Consider the following 21172-nt stretch of genomic DNA (forward strand, 5'->3'; position numbering starts at 1 on the left):
GAGTTAAATATTAATAGGGGACAGGAATGAGAAGACGGAACATTTTGATCACGTTTGTCATGATTTCATCACACTCATGGCAAGCAACAAAGCAAAGTGAAAGTGCAATTTATGCATTTCAGTGCTACCAGTTCTCCCTATTGGAAAAACAATAGACTGATTATAATGAGATTGTATTGTAGATTATCTTCAAGTTAGGACAGTCGAAGTTAAATTAGGTAGCTGATGTAAGCATGTAAAATCCCTAATTTTTAATTAATTAATTTATTTTGTTTTATAATTTTTATTGTCATTTAACTGCAACATACTGTACAATAGTCCTACAGAAATCAAACCTGGTTAAATGCAAACAAACCACATAACCCACATCTTAGTCAATTCCGCCACATAAGCTCGAGATCACATTACACAAGATTAGTAAGGAATAATACGCAGTTTGTGCAGAAATCCATGCCACAGTGGTGTGTTACTGTACATCATGGTTTGAAGTGTTTTATTCTTAAATTAAATGACTACAGTGATTTGCAATGATGATGACGATGTTTAATTTATTATATATTCAATGATTGACAAGTCGTGCATAATGCTTTATAGTCAGATTTAATGTTGTGAAACAGTCACAAATCAAGATAGTCACTGTGTTCACAGAAGTTATAGATATTATAAGCAGTTGTTCTCACACCAGCCGCTTTTTAAATGTTTTTATAAACAAATCCATTTTTATAAATAATGTAGAGCATCCACTGAAGAAGTCCCTGTGTATAAAACTATAGAAATAATAACATATCAGAACACATAAATTAATATAATGCTGGTGTTCATGTTACAGCGGGAAGTAGTGCCTGGGCCGTGTGGCCTTCTTGTTAACCAGGTTCCAGATTTTCGACTGCCTTGTGGTATCCATCCATCTAGGAACCTTTGTAGCCCAACTAGGGACTGTGGAGGTCAATGGTGACCGTTCTCATTTTTATGACCGTGGTAGAATCTATGGTCAATATTCATACTTAATCACACACTACAGGCAATTTGGGAATGCCACCTAACCTATTCTGCATGTCTTTGGGCTGTGGGAGGAAACCGGAGTACCCCAAGGAAACCCACAAAGCACGGGGAGAACATGTAAACTTCATGCATACAGACCCCAAGGCAGGAATCGAACCCAGATTGCGGAGGTGCAAGCCCACAGTGCTAACCACTAAGCCTCAGTGGCGCCACCTTGTGGTATAAGATAAAACATCCAGCAAGGGATTTAAATCTACCTAAGGCAACGAGGAACTCCTGTGAATCGGCCTTCTTATTTAGCTAGGATTAGCTCTCCAAGTGTGTTGCTAACTAAATTCGCCCAGATGTTTAATGTGAATTCTGATGAGATTTTTTTTGGTTTGTTTTTTTTATTATTAATTGCTAGGCTGGAAATGAAGGACAAACTCCCTGAAAAAGCTCAGACAGACATCTGTTGCCACCCAGTTTATTTTATTCTGGTAAGTCTCTAGATTATAGTGATGTACTGTATATTCCCTAATTTGTAATTGATTGCTTTAAAAACATCATGTAAACACTTCAAATGATTCTCATTTTATGAAATGAACATATGTTGATAGTCAACAGCTAAGAGCTCTGTATTATGTATTATTGTCATGTATTATGTATTATTGATTTTTTTTTTTTCTAAATCTATATCATTATATGCTGGTACTGTTTTTCTTTCCATGTAAATTTACTGAACTTGAATGATTTTATAACAAATGCAGGCTACAGACCTTTTGCAGTCACGTGACTACCATGAAGTCAGTCTCAACAGTGGGCGGCTGAAGCACCGTTATTAGGCTAATGTCTGTTGTTGATGATAATTATGTTTGAGGTGTATTTCGGAACCCCCAAAAATTGAATTAAATAAATAAAAAATAAAAATAACAGAGAGATTACCTGATGATTGTTTACCAGATTACCTGACGCTTTGTTGCGCAGATAAAAGAGTAACGTAGGAATCAATAGCTTCTATTCTGAGATAGTTCTGTTCTTTTGTGTTGAACCTCGCAACTTATTTAATAGAGAAACAAGTATGTGAAAATGGAAGCAGAACCTAATTAAGATATGAATTTGCAGATGTTTGTTATAGTGTGAAAACATTATCATAAAGGAACTCAGATGGTTAACAAATATGGAATTCCTCCTGCACTTGCTAATGTTGCAAAGAAAGCGGTGCTAAGGAATATGCTGCACTTTACACTTTATAAGATTGTGATGGTGTGAGATAACGTTAACTAATACTGACATTTCAAGCTTTCTAATTAATCACCAACTAACTGTTCTGGGTTTGAATCTCAAACAGCATCAAATGAAAATCTAGTAGGTTGTACAGTTCCTTGGTTCGAGACAACTCAGATGGTTCAGAGGCAATTCGGAACGACTCAGAAGAAATTACTCTGGAGATAAAGTGTTGATTAAGATGACCTAACATTATCAGATGTTTTTTCTTGCTGGTTTTGAATGGGGGTCTTGGCACTGGCATCTGTAAGTTACATCCCTTTTGCTGTCCAGAAATGGGTGGAACCATGCTGGACAGACTTCATGATGCCAGGTGCAAGAAGTCGATAATTTGATTAATTTGTGAAAATCTTTATATTTTACCGCTGAATCATCTGGATAGAATATACCAACAATGTCATGAGGGACAGTAATCTCTTTAGGACTACCCAAATACTACCATTTGTGATTTTGGCACTGATGTTGGGTGAGGAAGCCTGGGGTGCAGTTGGCGGAAAAACTCATCACAAAAGTGTTCAGTGGGGTGTAGTCTACGTGCGCTTCCAAACCAACCTGGGCCAACTAAGTGTTCATGGACCTCACTTTGTGCTGCTTTCATCTGAACATAACTGGGTCTCCCAGCGAAGGGGAATTGTAATGCAACAGCATACAAAGACATTCTAAACATTCCTTGAACTTTGTGCCATATGGAGGGGTCATGGTCAGGCTGTCACTTACTTTTGTCCATATAGTGTACAGTATTTACATGATCAAATTTTCATACCTTTTGTCTTTTTTTAAATAACAGTAATAACAAATAAATCATATGCAACTGAGTGAAAAAAGCCTGCTAGCAAACAAAAGCTGTGAATACAGATACATTTTTCAGCATTAGATTTTCTTACACTCACAGCATAACAAGTCTGGAATGCACTACTGGCAAAGATTTGCATTACCAGCGGGATCCCATATGGTTCCACACCTTTCCACCCCTGCAGCAAAGCGTGGGCACTAGTGCCAGCTGGTTAGTGAGGGAGAATGCTTGGATTCCATGTATATTAAAATGTCAATAGTAAGAAAACATTAATTTGTCTAATGTCTGATCTTCTTCTTTAGGAACATCTGTAAAATTACATTAAGAAATCTGCTTTTAATGGGATGAATGGTTTACAAGTATAAACCTATAGTTATAAACAGTTAAGATGCCAGCAGAGTTTTGAGGAAATTACAACAATAAAAAAATTTCAGGATGCCGAAATGTGTCATTTAGATTTTCTTAGAAAAGTCAATGGGTATGCATTTACTGAATTTTGTGATTCCATCACTGATTAAAGACCACCAAAGGACGTTTGCTGACCAGTTACTATTAGAGTGGTGGCCACTTGAATGGATGATGGGAGTGCATCAAATGCTGCAGCACTGCTGAAAATATCGGTGATTCACTCGAAAGAGGCCCTGAACATTCTGTAATAACTCTCACTCTCACAAGGCAATTTGAAAAAAACAAAAAAACATGATACACACGTTGACATATGTGTAATTGATTGCATTATCTATGATGCTGGAAGTGATCTCTATTTTTTTTGGCAGAGAAATTTCGACGGCGTGCTCCATGTTTCCGTACCATCCTCTGAATAATACTCTTTAAGGGGACACCAGAAACACCATATTTTTTCCTATTGGTGACCCAATAGGTGAGCACTATAAAAAATGTGCTGCTCGATACTGTACTCCACCATCCTGATGAGAAGGATGAGAGAGGATGACACAAATGATGCATTGAAAAATAGTTACAAATCACAAAAGAAGGCTTAGAATCAGTCAACGTTTGACCTACAAAATGTCCCTATAAACGGGTCCCTGAAAACCTACAGTTTAACTACGAGGTTGGCGCACCCATATAAGCGAAACTCTGTGTGTATGCATTTGTAAATTTATTTATTAGCATTTCTTGTGCTCATAGAGCATCTTATTTTTTTTCTATTTTTATTTTTATTTCAGAACTTCTAAAGTGACACCATTTGCATGAAGAAAAGCTTTTATTACACGAGTGTCAAGAAAAACATCTGTAAAGGAGATATGTTGATATTCCACCTTCGAAGTTAAAAAAAAAAACTATCAGCTTTCACAAGCATGATTGAAAACCAAGTTGTGTGCCACAGCATGAATTTCATCCTGAATTAAAGTTTAAATTCCAGGACCACTTAATTTTTTATACCTAGTGCTTAGAGGTCCCAGAAAACTAACTACTCCTTTGGCAATGTTATGTCCATAATGAGTACATTTGATCAACGGTTTGTGAGGTAGTCTTCGGGTGTGACATTCTACCAGAGGCTTTTTCCACATTTTATGGAGGTCTCAAATAAGCAGCTGAGCACTGGGGAGCAGTCAGGAGGTCAAGAACACCTTCATGAAACTCAATATGAGTCTTGTCTTGACAACCCGGAACCAACCGCAACTGGCTCCCAGCAGCAGCATGGACCATCCCATCCGAAACAAACAAAAAGACGTCATGAGAGAAAGCGTCTCCGGCTTCAGAAAAGAAATGTACAGGAAGCAGATACTCTTGAAGGGGGGAAGACAGAATGGGCTTCTAGAAGCTCTGAAGATATGGACGTTTCTGATAAATGCCCTGAGACTTCAGCTTCATCAGTGTCAAAGCAACCTTCCATGGAGATGCAGGAGAGCACACAAAAACAAAAACGTGAGCGTAAACCTCAAAAGCCAGGAAAGTATGTATGCACCTATTGTGGTCGTGCATGTGCCAAGCCCAGCGTACTACAGAAACACATACGATCCCACACAGGAGAAAGGCCCTACCCTTGTGCACCATGTGGTTTTTCCTTTAAGACTAAAAGTAATCTTTACAAGCACCGTAAATCACACACACATAAGGTAAAAGCTGGCATGGCCTCAGGTAGACAGGTGTCTGGCCTGAGTTGTCATGATGATCCAGTTACAGAATCAGATGAAGACACTGGTCAGTCATCTCTTACGCTTAAAAATCAAGAAATGGCATCTTCTCAAAGAGATTCTTGCGCAGAGGTATCCAATGAAGGCCAACCACAGGGATTAGAATATTCTCATGCTGTCAAAAAGAGACTAGCTATGAGGCTTAGCAAAGGAAGACGAGCTCCTATCGGCTCATCTGATGAGACCTCCTCATCATTTGGGATCGGCAGCAAAGGCAGCACAGAATCAGGCTATTTCTCTCGTTCTGAAAGCACCGATGTCTCTCAAGACAACCTGCCAAACACAAGTGCCAAAACTTATGCAGAAGTTATTCTTGGAAAATTTGGTCGTCTTGGCCATTTGCAGAGAACAGCTCGTCAACAAGATGAACACTCTGCAGAACTTGAGGGGAGGAGCATCCCATTCTCAGTGCCTAAAAAGCAAGTAATCGATCACATCACCAAACTCATCACCATTAATGAAGCAGTCGTAGACACAAGCAAGATTGATAGCGTCAAACCCAGAAGGTTTTCACTTTCCAGGAGAAGCAGCATTGAGTCGTCTCTTTCAAAAGATACAATTCTTTGTAGAGCTAAAGAGATAGACATTAGTTCAAAAAGCAGTGGGTCTATCACTCTAGGTGTCCCTTGTGAGAAATTTCAACACCACTCCATCAGTGTCAGCCAACCATCTCTGTCATCTGGTCCCCTTTTAAGAAGTCACTCATTACCATCAGATGCAAACACAGAAGTCACTGCCGCCCCACAAAACTTTCGTCAAAGCCAATCATTTGATGAACAACCAGCTCAGAACAGGAGGCATGGTATGCTAAGGCGCCAACCTGCAATTGAATTACCTATTGGTGCTGAAATTACTATTGAGGAACAGCCCTGTTCCAGCTCACCATTTCATCCCTCAGTTTCCATGGTGTCTGACTGCAAGGAAAAAAAAGCAGAACCATTTGAGTGTGAAGCATGTGGACTTGCTTGCAACAACTGGGAAACATATAAAACACACAAGAACCATAACTGCCCTGCCCAGCTGTCTCACCAACTTGAAATTCCAACATGTCCATCTGAAGAGCATGGGACAATTCAGAAAACTCGAATTGGTGGTCTAGCGTTGCGCAAAAGGAGAAAGGAGGAGAGTCTAGAACTTGATGATCCTGCCTTACCATCAGCTGCCTTGTCCTCTACTTTTGCTACATCACAAGGGTATATTGCAATGTCTGTAGAGCCTATCATAGAATCTGTTTGGTCAATGCAAACTCATGAGAAAGAGAACACTCTGAAAGGAGTATCGGTGATACAACATACTAGTTTATTTAACAAACAAGAACCATTGCCTCACACTTACTTAAAGGAACAGACAATAAAGCCAAATTTCCGTAAGCTTGTTCGCCAACACAATGTTCAAATACCAGAAATTCGAGTAACAGAAGAAACAAATACCAATGCAACAGTGCCACTCCATCCAGATGGGTCTGAAACTAAAGAGCCAAAAAAGGTTGAAAACTTCCAGTGGCCCCAGAGAAGTCCATCACTGGCCCAGCTTCCCATTGAAAAGTTGCCCCCAAAAAAGAAAAGATTGCGTCTTGCAGAGGCAACCCAGTCCTCTGGAGACTCAAGTTTTGAATCACTATCTGTTCCTCACAGTCCAAGTCAAGATACTCACCGATTTAGTCATTCCACATCACCTGAGGAATCTGTCAAATGTGATGTTGAAACAATATCTAGAAGATCAAGAGCTCCTCATACATTAACAGTCTCGAGTACTCACCACCCTCATAGAGAAATGCAACGGTCTGCATCTGAGCAAGCACCACATATACCTCAGCAGACTAACCCCATTGTTGAGAGCAGAAGTAAATCCTTTGATTACAGCTGTCTATCCCCTGATCGAACACCTGCAGGTTGGAGGGAAAGGCGCAAATGCCTCCTAATGAAGCATTCTGTTGTAAGAGAGCCAGATGAAGAGGGTCCACCACCAAGGCCAGTTCTTAGTGTTAATCCCCCATCTCCAAGTGCAAGCATTTCTCCTAGGCAAAGTCCGGACACGTCTCATTCTTTTGTACCTTCTTCAGTCTGTAATGTGTCTTTAAGCAATACAGTATGCCCCTCATTCTCTCATAAAACTGTTACTTCTTTAACTGCAGTGACTCATACAGATGATCATACAGTTATGGAAAATCTGCACTGCCTGTCAGGTGCTGCAAGAGCTCATTACTATTCAGTCTCTTCCGGTCTAAAGCTTGAAATCCCCATAAAGGAAGATGTTGGACAGTCAACTGCTGCTTATCATCACTACCATTCCCTACTTGATATTACTCCATGCCAAGAGCTTTTGAGGCCTCCTGGAATGCAGAGAGTGCCTGTTCGACTTTGTTCAGACCTAACATTCCATGCCAAATCTGTTTACACTACGCTGTCACAGTCAATTGTTGCAACATCTCAGGATCCTGGCTGCTCTGGTTCAAAATTTGAATCTACAGTTTCTAGGTTTGATTTTAAAGATCAACCCCCAGTAGCCGAGGGGTCCAAATCCTCCAATGCAGGAGGAAATAAACGAGTACTGTCGCCAACAAGCAGCGTGGAGCTCACTCCTGATAGCCAACAACAGAAACGTGTGAAGGAAGAGGAAGAGGACACCGACCTTTCAAAGAGCAATATAAGTAGTTTAATTTCCAGCAAGAAAGATGAACTCCAGCTGTGTACTAATAGTATTGTGATTCCCATCAAAAAAGAAGAGCCGTCGTACACATCTCTTGACACAAATCTCGCAATTAGCTGGTGCTATTTAAACTATGTCAAACCCAATCCATCTGCTCAGGATGACAACCAGAACTCAGTCTATTCTACTTGGTCCATTAGTAATCGGAATCCAAACCCTCCAGGGCTAACAAGCAAAGATGTACTCTCTCTAGTGTACTGCAAGCAAAGAGATACTTCTTTTACCTACACTACAGCAGCGATGTCTCCCTCCACAGCAGCAAAACCTGCAGCACCTGACACAAGGGATTGCAAGGAGGCTGAGGTAAATGTACAAATTTCTGGATGGAAAATATTTATGAGAATTATGGGTAAATTATAAAAAGTATTTTTTCATATGCATTTTATGACCAAAGGTTTGTGGACACATAACTTTAATAGCCATATGTGCTTGTTGAACTTCCCAGTCCAGAGTTAGTTCCCTGTTTGCTGTTATAATAACCTTCACTCTCCTGGGAAAGCTTTTCTTTAGATTTTGAAACATGACTGTAGAGAGTTGTGTTTAGTCAACCACAAGATCATTAGATGTCAGGTGCTGATGTTGGATGAAGAACCCTGGGGCATAGCCAGCATTCCAATTCATCCCAAAGGCATTCAGTGGGGTTGAGGTCAGGACTCAAAGGAAAATTTAAGGGGTGTTGGGGAAAGACTTAAGTCTACATATGGGTGCAATAGTCAAGTGTCCGCAAACGTGTGGCCATATTTTCTATGATATGACCTTGATGGCTTGTTTAAAAACATCGTATAGGTCTTTCCTGTCTAACAGACTTTCCATGTTTACAAAGTTGTACCCTCAGGGGTAAATCTTTTGTACCTTTAGTATGTAACTTCCACCTGAAAACAATACGTACAGTATATATATATATATATATATATATATATATATATATATATATATATATATATATATACACACACACACACACACACACACACACACTATACAGTATGTATATCCACTGATCAGCCATAACATTAATCTACCACCAAATAAATTGAATAAAATTGATTATAAATTATAGACCAGTAAACTGGCGACAGGATCATGGACACCCAAGATCTTTCCATGCCTACTCGGACCAAAGGCCCAATTCCAAAGAAAAGCTCATGCAAAAGAAATCAATGCTGACCACAATAAAAAAAAAGATATCAGAACACTTTCCACGCACAGGGATTAGCAGCCAAAGAGCCAAAGGTTGTTGATCTGGCCTTAAAATTCCCCTGACCCCAATGTGATTAAGCGATGTGATGAGTGGGACAAACAAGCCCGATCTATGGAGGCCCCATCTTGCATCCTACAGTACCCAAAGGGTCCGCCCGTAACATCTTTGCTCCAGACACCACAGCACACAACCAGAGGTCCCATGGAGCAATGCCCCAGAGCCACCCCTGTGGCAGTAGGGGAACCTAAAATCTAGGTGGTTTTAATGTTAATGTTTTTGATGTTATGGCTGGTTGTGTGTAAGCGCCAAGGACAAGGAAAGGTAGAGTTTAGTCTGTTTTTAGAAGTGACTCACCTGACTCTGTAGAGTCAAAATCACTTATAATACTTTCTGCAAAATGTTGAAAGTGAATTCCCTCATCTCTGTCTCCCTGGGCACCCGGAACAGGGTTGGTGAACTTGCCCGTGTCTCTCTCGAGTATAGGTACTTGCCATACAGCCCAAAGACCCCACAGAGATCCAGAAAGCTGAGCTGAGAAAGTCCGAGAAGACACCAAAGGAAGAGGGAGAAGAGGAAGCACAGTCTACCTCCAAATACAATGAGATCCTCCGGGTACAAATCTGCGAAGGAGGGTAAGTTACACTTGTATTTTTAATAATTTTACCGTTTAACGATAATTTTATTGAATTATCATAGAAACAAGCAGATACACTAATTAGAGTTTGGAACTAGACCAAAGAGGATCAAGGTCACATCAAGGACTAACCTCTGAAAGGACCAGTCTTCATGGTGGTCGAGGTCCCATCAAGTTTTGCTAGGTTTTTAAACCGTTATTTTTTAATTTAGTGATTCAGATTTTTTTTCTGATATCACTAAGATTGAATATCGTGTGGAGGCGTTGGAATTAAATCCTTTGAATAGCTAAGATCAAGTGTTTTGGTCTAACATTCCTTAAGTAGTATACCATCTATTTATAGTACAGTACTTTTATGTCTTTTTTTAGTGTGTTCTTCCATCTTTTATAGTGCCTGCACGGTGTTCCTTGGTCATGTTCGTACATGTGTCGCCAGAATTTCCATGCACTTTTCTTGCCCCTTCTGCTGCAGGAGATTGTTTAGCTGTCAGAGCCAACACAGACCTTCTGTTACGTGGTTTGAGCCAGGAAACTACCTAGCCTGGCGTTTGCTTCCTCTCTCCTGCAAACCCCGCAGAGCCTGGCTGATGCCAAATTGCATAAATGAATTTGGTCATTCAGCTCTGGAAAAGGGGAGAGAGAGAAAGAGAGAGAGATGGGCACAGCTGTATTTTTTGATAACATGCTAGTTACGTAGTTATGTAGAAATAACAATATAGATGGAAGACATTGATGAGTACTAGTGAATCTACTGATCACTCCTGCTATCGCCTTTATTCACAGGATATGCAAACGGTCATTTATGCCGCTCCCCATTTTGCTGCTCGAAAGCTGTCCCACGATGTAGGTGTTCGTGACAGCGCCCTTGAGGTTCACGAGTTTCACAGACAAATTGTCATGTCTGTGTATGAAAGCAGCCATCTGTGTCTTTCCTTTCCCTCACAGTGAGCGCTTGCACGAAATATTCTCCACAGTGACTTGATCTCACAATTAATGCAGACGCTGCGAGGTTGACTCATCAATCAGACAAGCAGCAGTCTGCTCGTTGTTTTCTCGAGGTCATAAAAACATTTTTAACGGCCTAATATATATTTCGCTCAGTGCGACGAGGAGGTCTTCTGGCATGGGCCGTTGTGCTGCTTTAGACTTCAGCAAATGATATTAGATGCGCAGAATAAGATAATGAAGGTTCGGTACTTCTTTCTCCCGGGACACACATAACCGAGTGCCTCGTAGGAAAGTAATCAAATAGAAATGCATTATTCCGAATGAACAGAGAATGTGTGTTAAAAAAAGATATGTGTGGGAGGTGGACTGTAGATTTTGCTGGTGGTTTGGTCCAGTAGTCTGGCTTAAACAGTCCGTTCCTCAGCTCTGAAATCAGACCATGGTTCTAGCACAAAGCTGCCACAGGATGAGAAGATTGCATTTGCTTTTGTTTTTTGTTTTTCATTCTCTTTCCTCGCTTAATGATAATCTTCTTGAAAAAAAAAATGGTAGCGGCATTGTAATGTGCGCTGCTTAATGAACTTCATTTGGACTAGCAGCAGCACTGTGTCCTATTTCTGAAGTAAATTCTGATAGAATGTTTTTAGTGCACGTCTCTAAGCTTCCTACTGTACAATCTAATAAACCCTGTAACTGTTTGAAGAGGTTTTATTTTTTATTTTATGTTTTTTTTTTTTTTAGGATAGTAGTTAGGTAGGTAGTTAGTGCTAAATGGTATTTGTAGCCAGTATTAAAATAATGAATGACGAAAAGAAATTACATAAGAACCACTAATTAAGTCTGTTATTTTTCATCAATACTCTTCATGACCTCCAGGGTCCGGGTTCGATTCCCGCCTTGGGTTTGCATGTTCTCCCAATGCTTGTTGGGTTCCCTCCTCGTACTCCGGTTTCCTCCCACACTCCAAAGACATGCAGATTAGCTTAACTGGAGTTCCCAAATTGCCTATAATATACAGTATGAATCAGCATGTGAGTGTGTACTGTATATGTGTACTCTGCGATGGATTGGCAGCCCGTCCAGGGTGTACCCAACCTCATGCCCTAAGTCTCCTGGGATAGGCTGCAGGAACCCCATGACCCTGGGGTGAGTGAGTGAGTGAGTGTGGAATATACTTCATGATTAAGAATCCCCTATCAAGGCATGCCCTTAGGCTAATGCGTGTACTAGTATACAACAAAAGTGATTTTAAGTCTTGCAGGTTCCCAATACTGTACGGCTAATTAAGTACAGAATGACTTCAACTTACTGTAGAGCAGAATGATGTAATCTTAATTAAAATCTATCATTTAATTCATTTATTTCTATTAATCTTTCTTAATTAATAACCTTATTGCTTGTCCTTGCCTGAACTAAATATATCTGATAAACCTTATTTCAGTTGCCAACAGGGTAGCCTAATGATTTGCGGAGTCTCCTCGCACCTCCAGGGTTGGGGGTTAGAATCACACTTCCTATCCATGTGCCTGGAGATTTGCATGTTCTCCCCGTGCTTGGTGGGTATCAACATCTGTAGTTTCCCCCCAGAGTCTAAAGGCATTGGCACTGTGTTTGATCGGGTGTATGAGTGTATGCCCTTGTGCCATGCCATGGGTTGGCACAACATCCAGGGAGTATTAGGCCTTTCTGCCCTGATTTCTCTTGGATACGCTCCAGGTACCGACATCCCTACATAGGATAAGGGATGAATGAATGGATTTATAGTACTTAGTTTTTTTTTGGTTTGTTAATGTTAAATTAACAAACCAAAGTCAGATACTAAAACCGATACAGGTACAGACAGTGGAATTGCATTAGCCCCAGGTTCAGCCTAAGCCTTGGGTCATATGGGACTTAATTTTTCCAGGGCCTTCCCCCCCAGTTTTCCCCCTATTCCTCCTTCGTTAATGTTTTGGCCCCTTTGGAATATTGAAACTGAAACTGTAGCTCATTTGTACACCAGTGACTTTGCCTAGTCTTTTCAGCTTTACTACATGGTAAACATTGATGTACTTTTCAGGGCCTTAAACCACTAAGTAAATAGCAGAATGACATAAAGCTAAAAGCTTTTTAGTTTGCACACTGTTATCATTGTTATTAATGAGAAAGGTGGTGTAGAGGTCTTGTCCAGCAATTGGTAATATTTTCAGAGCAGCTGGTTTGAGGCAGGGTTTCCCTCCCTCTTAGTTGTTTGTGTTGGCATGCATGCACTATGTAGACTTTGGGAAACAGTCCTGGCACCCCATGTTTAAGCTGGGACGTGTGGGTGGTGAAGGGCTTGGAATGAGGGGGGGCTCGGATCCTTGACATTATAAATGGTTCTCTGTTTGAGGTAAAGTGGAGGCCCCATTTTGGGACTCTCTGAACACACCCATGGGTGGACACCCAGTCCGAGTTAGTGTCCATGTGTCCGTCGTGTCTGTGTACATTTAGGAGGAAGGTCTTGGCCAAATATACTGGTTTTCTTTTAATAAAGAGGTTTTTTTTTTAAAGCGGTCTGTGCAGGTGCTTTAGATCTGGAGATGTTAAAAAAAAAGAGAAAAAAAGTATACATAGAATGTCTTGCACAATGTATAATCCATTTATTATGCTGTCCATGCTGGTAGTGTTCTTTTTCTCACAATATTACTTTCCATTTAGTCCTTACTCAGTACAGTTTTAAAAGTTTAATATTGTAAAAAGGAATGCCATGATGAGATTTGCTTCTCTGGGAATGTTTTACACAGATCCAGTGTGTTGTTCAGATCAGATTGTCAGAATAAAATGGATGATATTATCTATCACTGAAATATTTTAAATCATTGATAATCACCTTTCAAGATTTGTGATCGTGCCATAATGTGTACTGGTTCGATGAGACTCTTACAGTAGCTGCAGTCATATGGGAATAAGAATGATTTTAAAGAAGATCGTGCGTCTTTGAAGGTGACTGAGAGCCAACTGCAGACTTTCCAGTGAACATTCAGCGAATTAAATGCGAGTTAAATGGGAGTTATTGACGCATCCTTCATACAGGTCCTGACCTCGCTCCAAGCCATTTCTGCCTATTTGGGCCATTAAAGGAGTTCCTGGGAGGCCAGCGTTTCAGACGTAAAGCATGGCTCTGGCGGACTGAAAACTCTTTTTACCTTGATGTTGTCCAAGCACTATTGACACACTGGGTTATTAGTGTATTAGTGTAGCAAGAGATTATATAGAGAAATAAAAGAGAAAACTGTGTTCTGTTATTGTGCACACAAAAGTCCCGGTTTGACTTGAACATCCCTTTCAATTTTAATATATATCAAATAATTATCTTTCTAGTAAAGTTTGTGTTGTATAATTTAATTTATTTGATTTCTTGTCTTGTTTTTGAATGAATCAGGTGTTGAATGAGACGTTCTTTCAGTTACAGGTCGAGTGAGGAGTATGTGTACGTGCGGGGACGGGGGAGAGGCCGTTACGTGTGTGAGGAGTGTGGGATCCGCTGCAAGAAGCCCAGCATGCTGCGGAAACACATCAGACTGCACACTGATGCTCGGCCCTACGTCTGCCAGCACTGCAACTTCGCTTTCAAAACCAAAGGCAATCTATTGAAGTTTATACCATTAGATTACTGTCTAGCTTCTGCTCCATTGCATTGCATTACTGTATATTTGTTGTGCCTGGGGCAGTAATTTGGTTGCTAATACCTCTGTATGTCTCATCTTATGCATTGTAGCCAAGCACATGGAGGATGAGGAAATCTAGACATGGACGAAATTTATTGCATAAACATTTATTCACTTAAACTTATTTCTTTCCATATAAATAAAATACAGCATGTAGTTATAATCATGATCATGATTCATTATTTTAATTATTCATTCACTCTCACTTATTGTCTATACTACTTTATCCTGTATTCAGGGTCGTGTGGGGCCTGGAGCCTATCCCTGGGGACTTAGGGCACGAGGCGGGGTACACCCTGGACAGGGTGCCAATCCATCACAGGGCACACACACATACACACACTCACACACTACTGGGAATTAGGGAATGCCAGTTAGTCTAATCTGCATGTCTTTGGACTGTGGGAGGAAACCTGAGTACCTGGAGCAAACCCACAAAGCACGGGGAGAACACGCAAACTTAGAGACGGGAATCGAGCCCAGCTGGAAATTGAACCCGGACCCTGGAGGTTGCACCACTGTGCAAATTAAAATGACAAAATATAAGCAAAAAATTACTTTTATTATATCACTTTTTTTAAAGCTTCTATTTACATAAATTATTATTAATTTAGTGGTTAGCACTGTCGCCTTGCACCGCCAGGGTCCGGGTTTGATTCCCGTCTCGGGGTCTGTGTGCATAGAGTTTGCATATTCTCTCTATAATTGGTGGGTTTTCTCCAGGTCTTCTGTCTTAAGACTAATTGTCTTCCCAAAGTTACCTGTAGTGTGTGATTGGGTGTGTGAATGTTGACTGGAGGTCCTACCATGGTTGTAAAAATGGGAATAAATACAATGCCTCACTATTCGCCTAGTTAGAATATAGAGGTTCCTAGAAGGATGGATGGAAATGAGTATCATGACTGAATTTATGGATCGTTGTAGCTTCTAGCAATCTAACATTATGTATTATTTTTTGCTGTGTAATCCATAGGGAATCTCACCAAACATATGAAGTCAAAGGCTCATGGGAAACGTTGTCCAGAGGGGACCGCTCCTGGACCTGTGCTGAGTGAGCCAGACACAGAAGAAGCAGGTGCTTGCAAAACCACTATCTTTCAAATTATCATATCAAAATGTACAAAGCCTAAATGAAATTCCTTCCTGTAGATGGTCCTGAGGAGAGTTTCACAGCACCAGAAGTCGCAGAGGAGCACCAGTTTTCAGATGCCGAGGACACGGATGAGGAAGATGACGACAATGAGGAAGCTGATGAGGAGACATCCCAATCCTCTGCTTCATCTGTGAGGATATCTGTCTGTAGTGAAGTTCCAGGATGTTCAGGTCCAACAGCCTTGGTGAAGACAAATGAGTCCAGGCAGCCGAGTCCAAGCACATCTTCATATGTAGAGACCACCACTGCAGCCATGTCTTCTTCCCCCATATGCAGTCTTTCTCCTGGCCTTACTGTATCCCCTGGGCATCCAGGCTCCCCACGACGGGATGCATCCCCTTTGCGCTGTCTCTCTCCCCGGCTGAGTCTCTCTCCTTCTCCCTGCCAGTCCTCTCTTTCCCCATCCACCCGACCCGTCTCACCTTTCTCACTAAGACACCTATCCCCAGTTCGAGCTATTTCTCCCATATGTCCCATGTCTCCAAGCAGCCCACAAAGCTCCAGTTTTGGGGCCAGCTTGACTGTCCAACAGAGGGTTTACAACCATCGAGAGTTAACCAAGTCTTCAAACAGTACAGTCAATTTCAAGGGCAAGCCGGTGAGTTTTATTTCTGCTTGATTTCCTTCTTAACCAAGACAGCATGTGACATTTATCCAGAGAGCACAGTTGGACTCATGTTGAGGTCGCTAATTAGCAATGAATGTCCCTTTGGTCGAGTTAAAGATATTAATATTCTAGATTCATTCATTCGAGTTAAATATTTCCAGAAGATAGCTGTGCATGGTGGCTCTTAAAACACCGACTCCAGCCTCACGGCACTCTTCGTCAAGCTCTTTCAAAGGTCGTCCCTGTTGATTGTTCACCTTGTCCTGCCACAAATTCCCTTTCAGTCAAATTTCCATAAATATTCTTAGATACAGCACTGTTTGCCAGCCATGACCTTCTTTGGCTTACCCTCCTTGTGCAGGGTGTTATTATATGATAATGGTTTTCTATACAACTGTTAAGTCAGCAGTCTTCCCCACGTGTGTGCTGAACTCGACCGAGAGATATACGGTTTACAGTATATACTGTATGATTAGTAATTTATTGATTAGTGAAAACGATTAGTTTATTTGCTGTAGTAAACACAAAATGAAATATTATACGATTCTGAGAGAGCACCATACGGATCTAAGAGCAGCTCTAGTCGTTGAACACATCACTGAGATACTTTAGGTTGTTGTGTTTTTGCCATTCATTTGTCTTTCGTCCCTTGTCATGTCTCATTTATGTCTTTGCACCTCGGGTCCAGGAGAAATATTATTTAATCTCATTGCGTACTGCAGTATAATGCATATACAACTGAAATACCGTACATTTACGCATGCACTTCCATGCAAATTTGACCAACAGTACATAATTTAGTTAATATTTTATTTAAGTTATGTTACTTTGCTCAATATTGCATTTAGTCAGGAAGAGTTCATGGATAAAGAGATGTCAACGATTCCTACTTTGGCTGAGTTTATTTTACTCCCCATATAGTACGGCAGGTTTTTATTTGTGCACGCAGCAATTTCTGGGCCACGTAGCCAAATCTATCCAGACCAAACATTCCAAAACCAATATACTGATGCCAAAAGTACACAGCCTGTTATTTTGGACTTATGCCTTTATTAAGAAAGCAGGCCATCGCTCTTTACATATAATTAATGCCAAACCCAGACACCTGTATGTTTAGCCTCTGGTAGTATCACAATGTGGCTTTGGACTTGGGGTGTACTTGTGTTTCTAAGATTAAAATTGGCGGCATTACTTAATTTGTCTTTCTGCTTATAAATAACGTTCTCCTTACCTGAAATAAAAACAGCAGCTGTTTTCAGGTCTTTAGAAATAGCATCGGTGAAGCGATACCCGCTTGATATAGCGTTTTTGGCTCACAAACGGCCTTCTGTTTGCCTTCCAGGAGAAGACGAGCAGAGCTCAGAGAAGAGAGCATCAGACCGAGTTGCTCTCCTTCAGGCACGGGCAGGCCAGGGAAGGCCAAGGAGTGCTCAGCCACCTGCCTCTACATTCCCAACCTCAGACTCCGAGCTCCAGCCTCAGCCTCATGATCCCCATAGGGGGAATCCAGATGGTCCAGATTCCTACAATCAACTCCGGTCTGCACGTGCACCGGTCAAAACTCAACCCCTGCATGACCCAGACAGCGGTAGCCGAGCCGGGCGAGGAGGAAAAAACAAGTTCCTCAAGCGACTTAATACAATACGGGTCTGCTCCTGGAAGACAAAACCAGGAAACCGATGATAAAAAAGGCGATACCCCGAGCGCACCCTTGACAACCTGGAAGTGTATATCTCAAAGAAAGGGGAGAAAGCGCTCGGACAAAGATCCGACACACGTCCACAAAAGCGTTACAATCAAGCATACCACGCAGACGTTTACAGATAGTGACGCGACACCCAAGAGCACTTGGAAGGAAAAGGCGTCCAGAGTATCGGAGAGAACTCTAGCAGAGAGGAGACACTAGATTCCAGATCAAAAACAACCAATGGATGATGAACCGAATTGTCTTTTAAAACAAGAAAAAAGATGAGCGTTTAGAAAAGAAATAAATGAAAAAAGAAAATCAATGTAATAGTGTAGATATGTACTGTAGATGCAAGATATATCTGATATCTGTATGTATATTGTTCTCGAGCTGTATTCTAGACTCATTTCTATCTATAATTTATATACACTGTAAAATATATATATATGGTTTATATTGATTTATATATGACCTTGTAATGGCTTTGGAGTTTGTACTTTATGTGTTTGTATCATTTCTAAATGCAATTTCTCACTAGAATATGAAACTTCGCTGAACGGTTGTGTCCATCCAACATTTTTGATATACATCATAAGCACGGTAGATAGACTCCATACACATGGTATTTCTCAAATAACCAAAAACCACTCACGTTGTCAGTATATCTACTTTTTTTTTTTTTTTTTCATTTTTTAAAAATAATTATTATTTTTAATTTATGCAATTAGTAGTGTTGCTAGATTACATATGAGAAGAGGTCTGTATAGTATTTTCTTATTGTGCAGTATTTGGATATGGAAAGTTCTTTCCCATGTATTCTGTTAATCAGTCGATCAATGGCAGAAAAGCTTTTAGTAAGATGAAAAGAAGTAATAAGATTATACGCATATATTATAAATAGTTAAAGCTTAAAGCATGGATATATTGTCTGCTGTGTTTTTCATTCTTTTATTATTATTATTATTATTATTATTAGATTAGAGAAAATATGCAGATAATGTATCATCTAACATGTTTCTTATTGTCAGCAGAGCTATGATTGTATTTAGGCAGAGATTAACTCTAACTTTAACTGGACGACTACTTTCTTCTTCTTCTTTTTTTTTTTTTTTCTGACGGTGTTGTGTGAAATATATAGCACCAGTGAGTGCCTCAATGAAGAACTGTTCAAAATACCTGCAGTTTAAAGTAGCTTCTGTTACGTACGTAAACACACACTGGCACCAGACTGACAGTAAGCTTCGCTTAATTATGTTTTAATTATTATTATTATTATTATTATTATTATTATTATTTTTTAATAGTCTCTTCTTGAGAATTGTTTAGAGTACACATGGTTTATTGATGTTTAAATAAAAAAACAATATCTTTATAGCTTTTTTTTTCCTCAATTAAACATCATGTAGCTATAGCCTGAATGAAATATTTGGTGTCTATAAAGAGCAGCATTGACGGCAAAATTGGTAAGCAATAAAAGCAGATCGAAAATATGTATTCAATTGGGTACTGTCTGAAATGTTCAATATTCCATTATTACTCAAAATGAAATAAAAATATATATATATATATACGAGAATGAACAAACTCTGGGTGTTTGTCCTTCTTCGTGCTCCAGATGTCACCACTGAGCCATGTACGGGGCGCCGTTCGAGTCAAACCAGGACTCGTGATGAAAGTTCTTGAGAATAAATCAATACAAACGATGACATTTATACAACACTTCAAGCATGATACGATAATAAGAAGTAATGACAGGAGTTCCTGGGAGGCCAGCTTGTCAGACATAAAGCAGGCAGTCCGATCATGGCTCCGGTGTAGTGAGAAAACTTTGTATCTTGATGGTATCTAAGCACTGGGATAAGTATATTGGAGTAGCAGGGGATTATATAGACCTACATTAGAGAAATAAAGGGAGTTTTTAATCTTATACTGTTCTGTTATTCTGCACAATCAAAAGTCCTGGTTTGACTTGAACGCTTTTGCCGCTTATTGCGTTATGAGGAAACTGTCAAAGCAATACATATATTTTATATATGTATATTTTTTCCATGTTAAAAATACTTTTTTTTAGCTTCTTATTAATGTTATTGATGTTTTTTTTTCAATATAGATATATGTTAATTAAAAATGAAGCTTCAAATTACTCTTACAAAATCTACACACACACACACACACTTTATTTTTTACAAGTTTATTGAAAAAAATTGAGGTAGCATATTCTGATAAACAAATATGCCTATCAAATAATGCTCATAGTACCCGATCCCAAAGTTTGGTGGTTGGCGCATGCCGATATCGATATTCCATATCCAGTTAGAAAAAGAGGCCTTAACAGGTGCATCATGATTAGCTGCGCGAGGTCGCCGCCTAGTGATGGTAGTGTATATACACTGATTAGCCCACACCACAGTAACGTCACCGTGAGGTGAACTGAACATCATGAGCTACCAATACTGAACTGGTGACAAGATCATGGGAATCCAAGACCATATTCCTATCTATGCCTATGGGGACCAAAGGCCATCCTGTCTGGTCTGATCCAACAGAAAAACCACTGCAGCACAAACTGCTGAAAAAAAGAAAAAGGCAGCGTTGCCCAAGATAGAATGATATCAGAGCACGCATTGCATCCCATCCTGAATATTTGGGGCTTAACAGGTGAATGATGCTGACCTGGTCTCCGCAATTCCCACCAGATCAGCAACCATCAATACCCAAAGGATCCAATGCCAGCGCACACACACTGAGGTCCTGTGGAGTCATGCTCCAAGGGGTCAGAGCTTCCCAGATGGCACAAGGGGATTTAACACAATACTGGGCTTAATGTTTTGGGTTTTAATGTTTAAATGCTAATTGGTATATATATATATATATATATATATATATATATATATATATATATATATATATATATATAGTATATCCATACACAAGGTAATTCTCAAATAACCATAACCATTTAACTTGTCAATATACTTTTGCATTTTCACCTGAAAATGAATAATAATAATAATAATAATAATAATAATACTAAATAAATAATAATAAATAAATAATAAAAATACATAGAAAAGGAAGAAACAAATACTTTTTTGTGCTCTAGATGTCAGTATTGACCCATCAAGTAGTACTCACTCATCACCCAAGAGCCTCAAGCATAAGAGGAGATTTTTATTTAGTTTTTATTTCTTTTTCTTTTCAAAGCATTTTTATACTTTTTTTTTCAAATAAAATCCTTATAATGATGATTATGATGGATGAGGATAAGTATTAGTACTTACAACAACAACAACAACAACAGCAATAATAATAATAATAATAACA

General features: G+C 39.8%; 1 protein-coding gene across 3 annotated transcripts in view; it reads left to right on the forward strand.

The window, feature by feature from the left end:
• hivep3a (HIVEP zinc finger 3a) overlaps nt 1–19378 on the forward strand; it is a 44235-nt gene extending 24857 nt beyond the window's left edge. For 2 of the 3 annotated variants that reach the window (XM_053490347.1, XM_053490348.1), the window contains exons 2-8: nt 1409–1481; nt 4249–8232; nt 9614–9762; nt 14140–14315; nt 15375–15476; nt 15551–16152; nt 17504–19378. In XM_053490347.1, coding sequence (XP_053346322.1) covers nt 4597–8232; nt 9614–9762; nt 14140–14315; nt 15375–15476; nt 15551–16152; nt 17504–18067 — 5229 coding nt within the window. In that variant the 5' untranslated portion in view covers nt 1409–1481; nt 4249–4596 and the 3' untranslated portion in view covers nt 18068–19378. The remainder of the gene's footprint in view (nt 1–1408; nt 1482–4248; nt 8233–9613; nt 9763–14139; nt 14316–15374; nt 15477–15550; nt 16153–17503) is intronic. The other variant, XM_053490349.1, reaches the window with a different exon arrangement.
• The last annotated feature ends 1794 nt before the right edge of the window (nt 19379–21172 follow it).

Source organism: Clarias gariepinus, chromosome 28 (assembly GCF_024256425.1).
Source record: "Clarias gariepinus isolate MV-2021 ecotype Netherlands chromosome 28, CGAR_prim_01v2, whole genome shotgun sequence".
Taxonomy (NCBI): Eukaryota; Metazoa; Chordata; class Actinopteri; order Siluriformes; family Clariidae; genus Clarias; species Clarias gariepinus.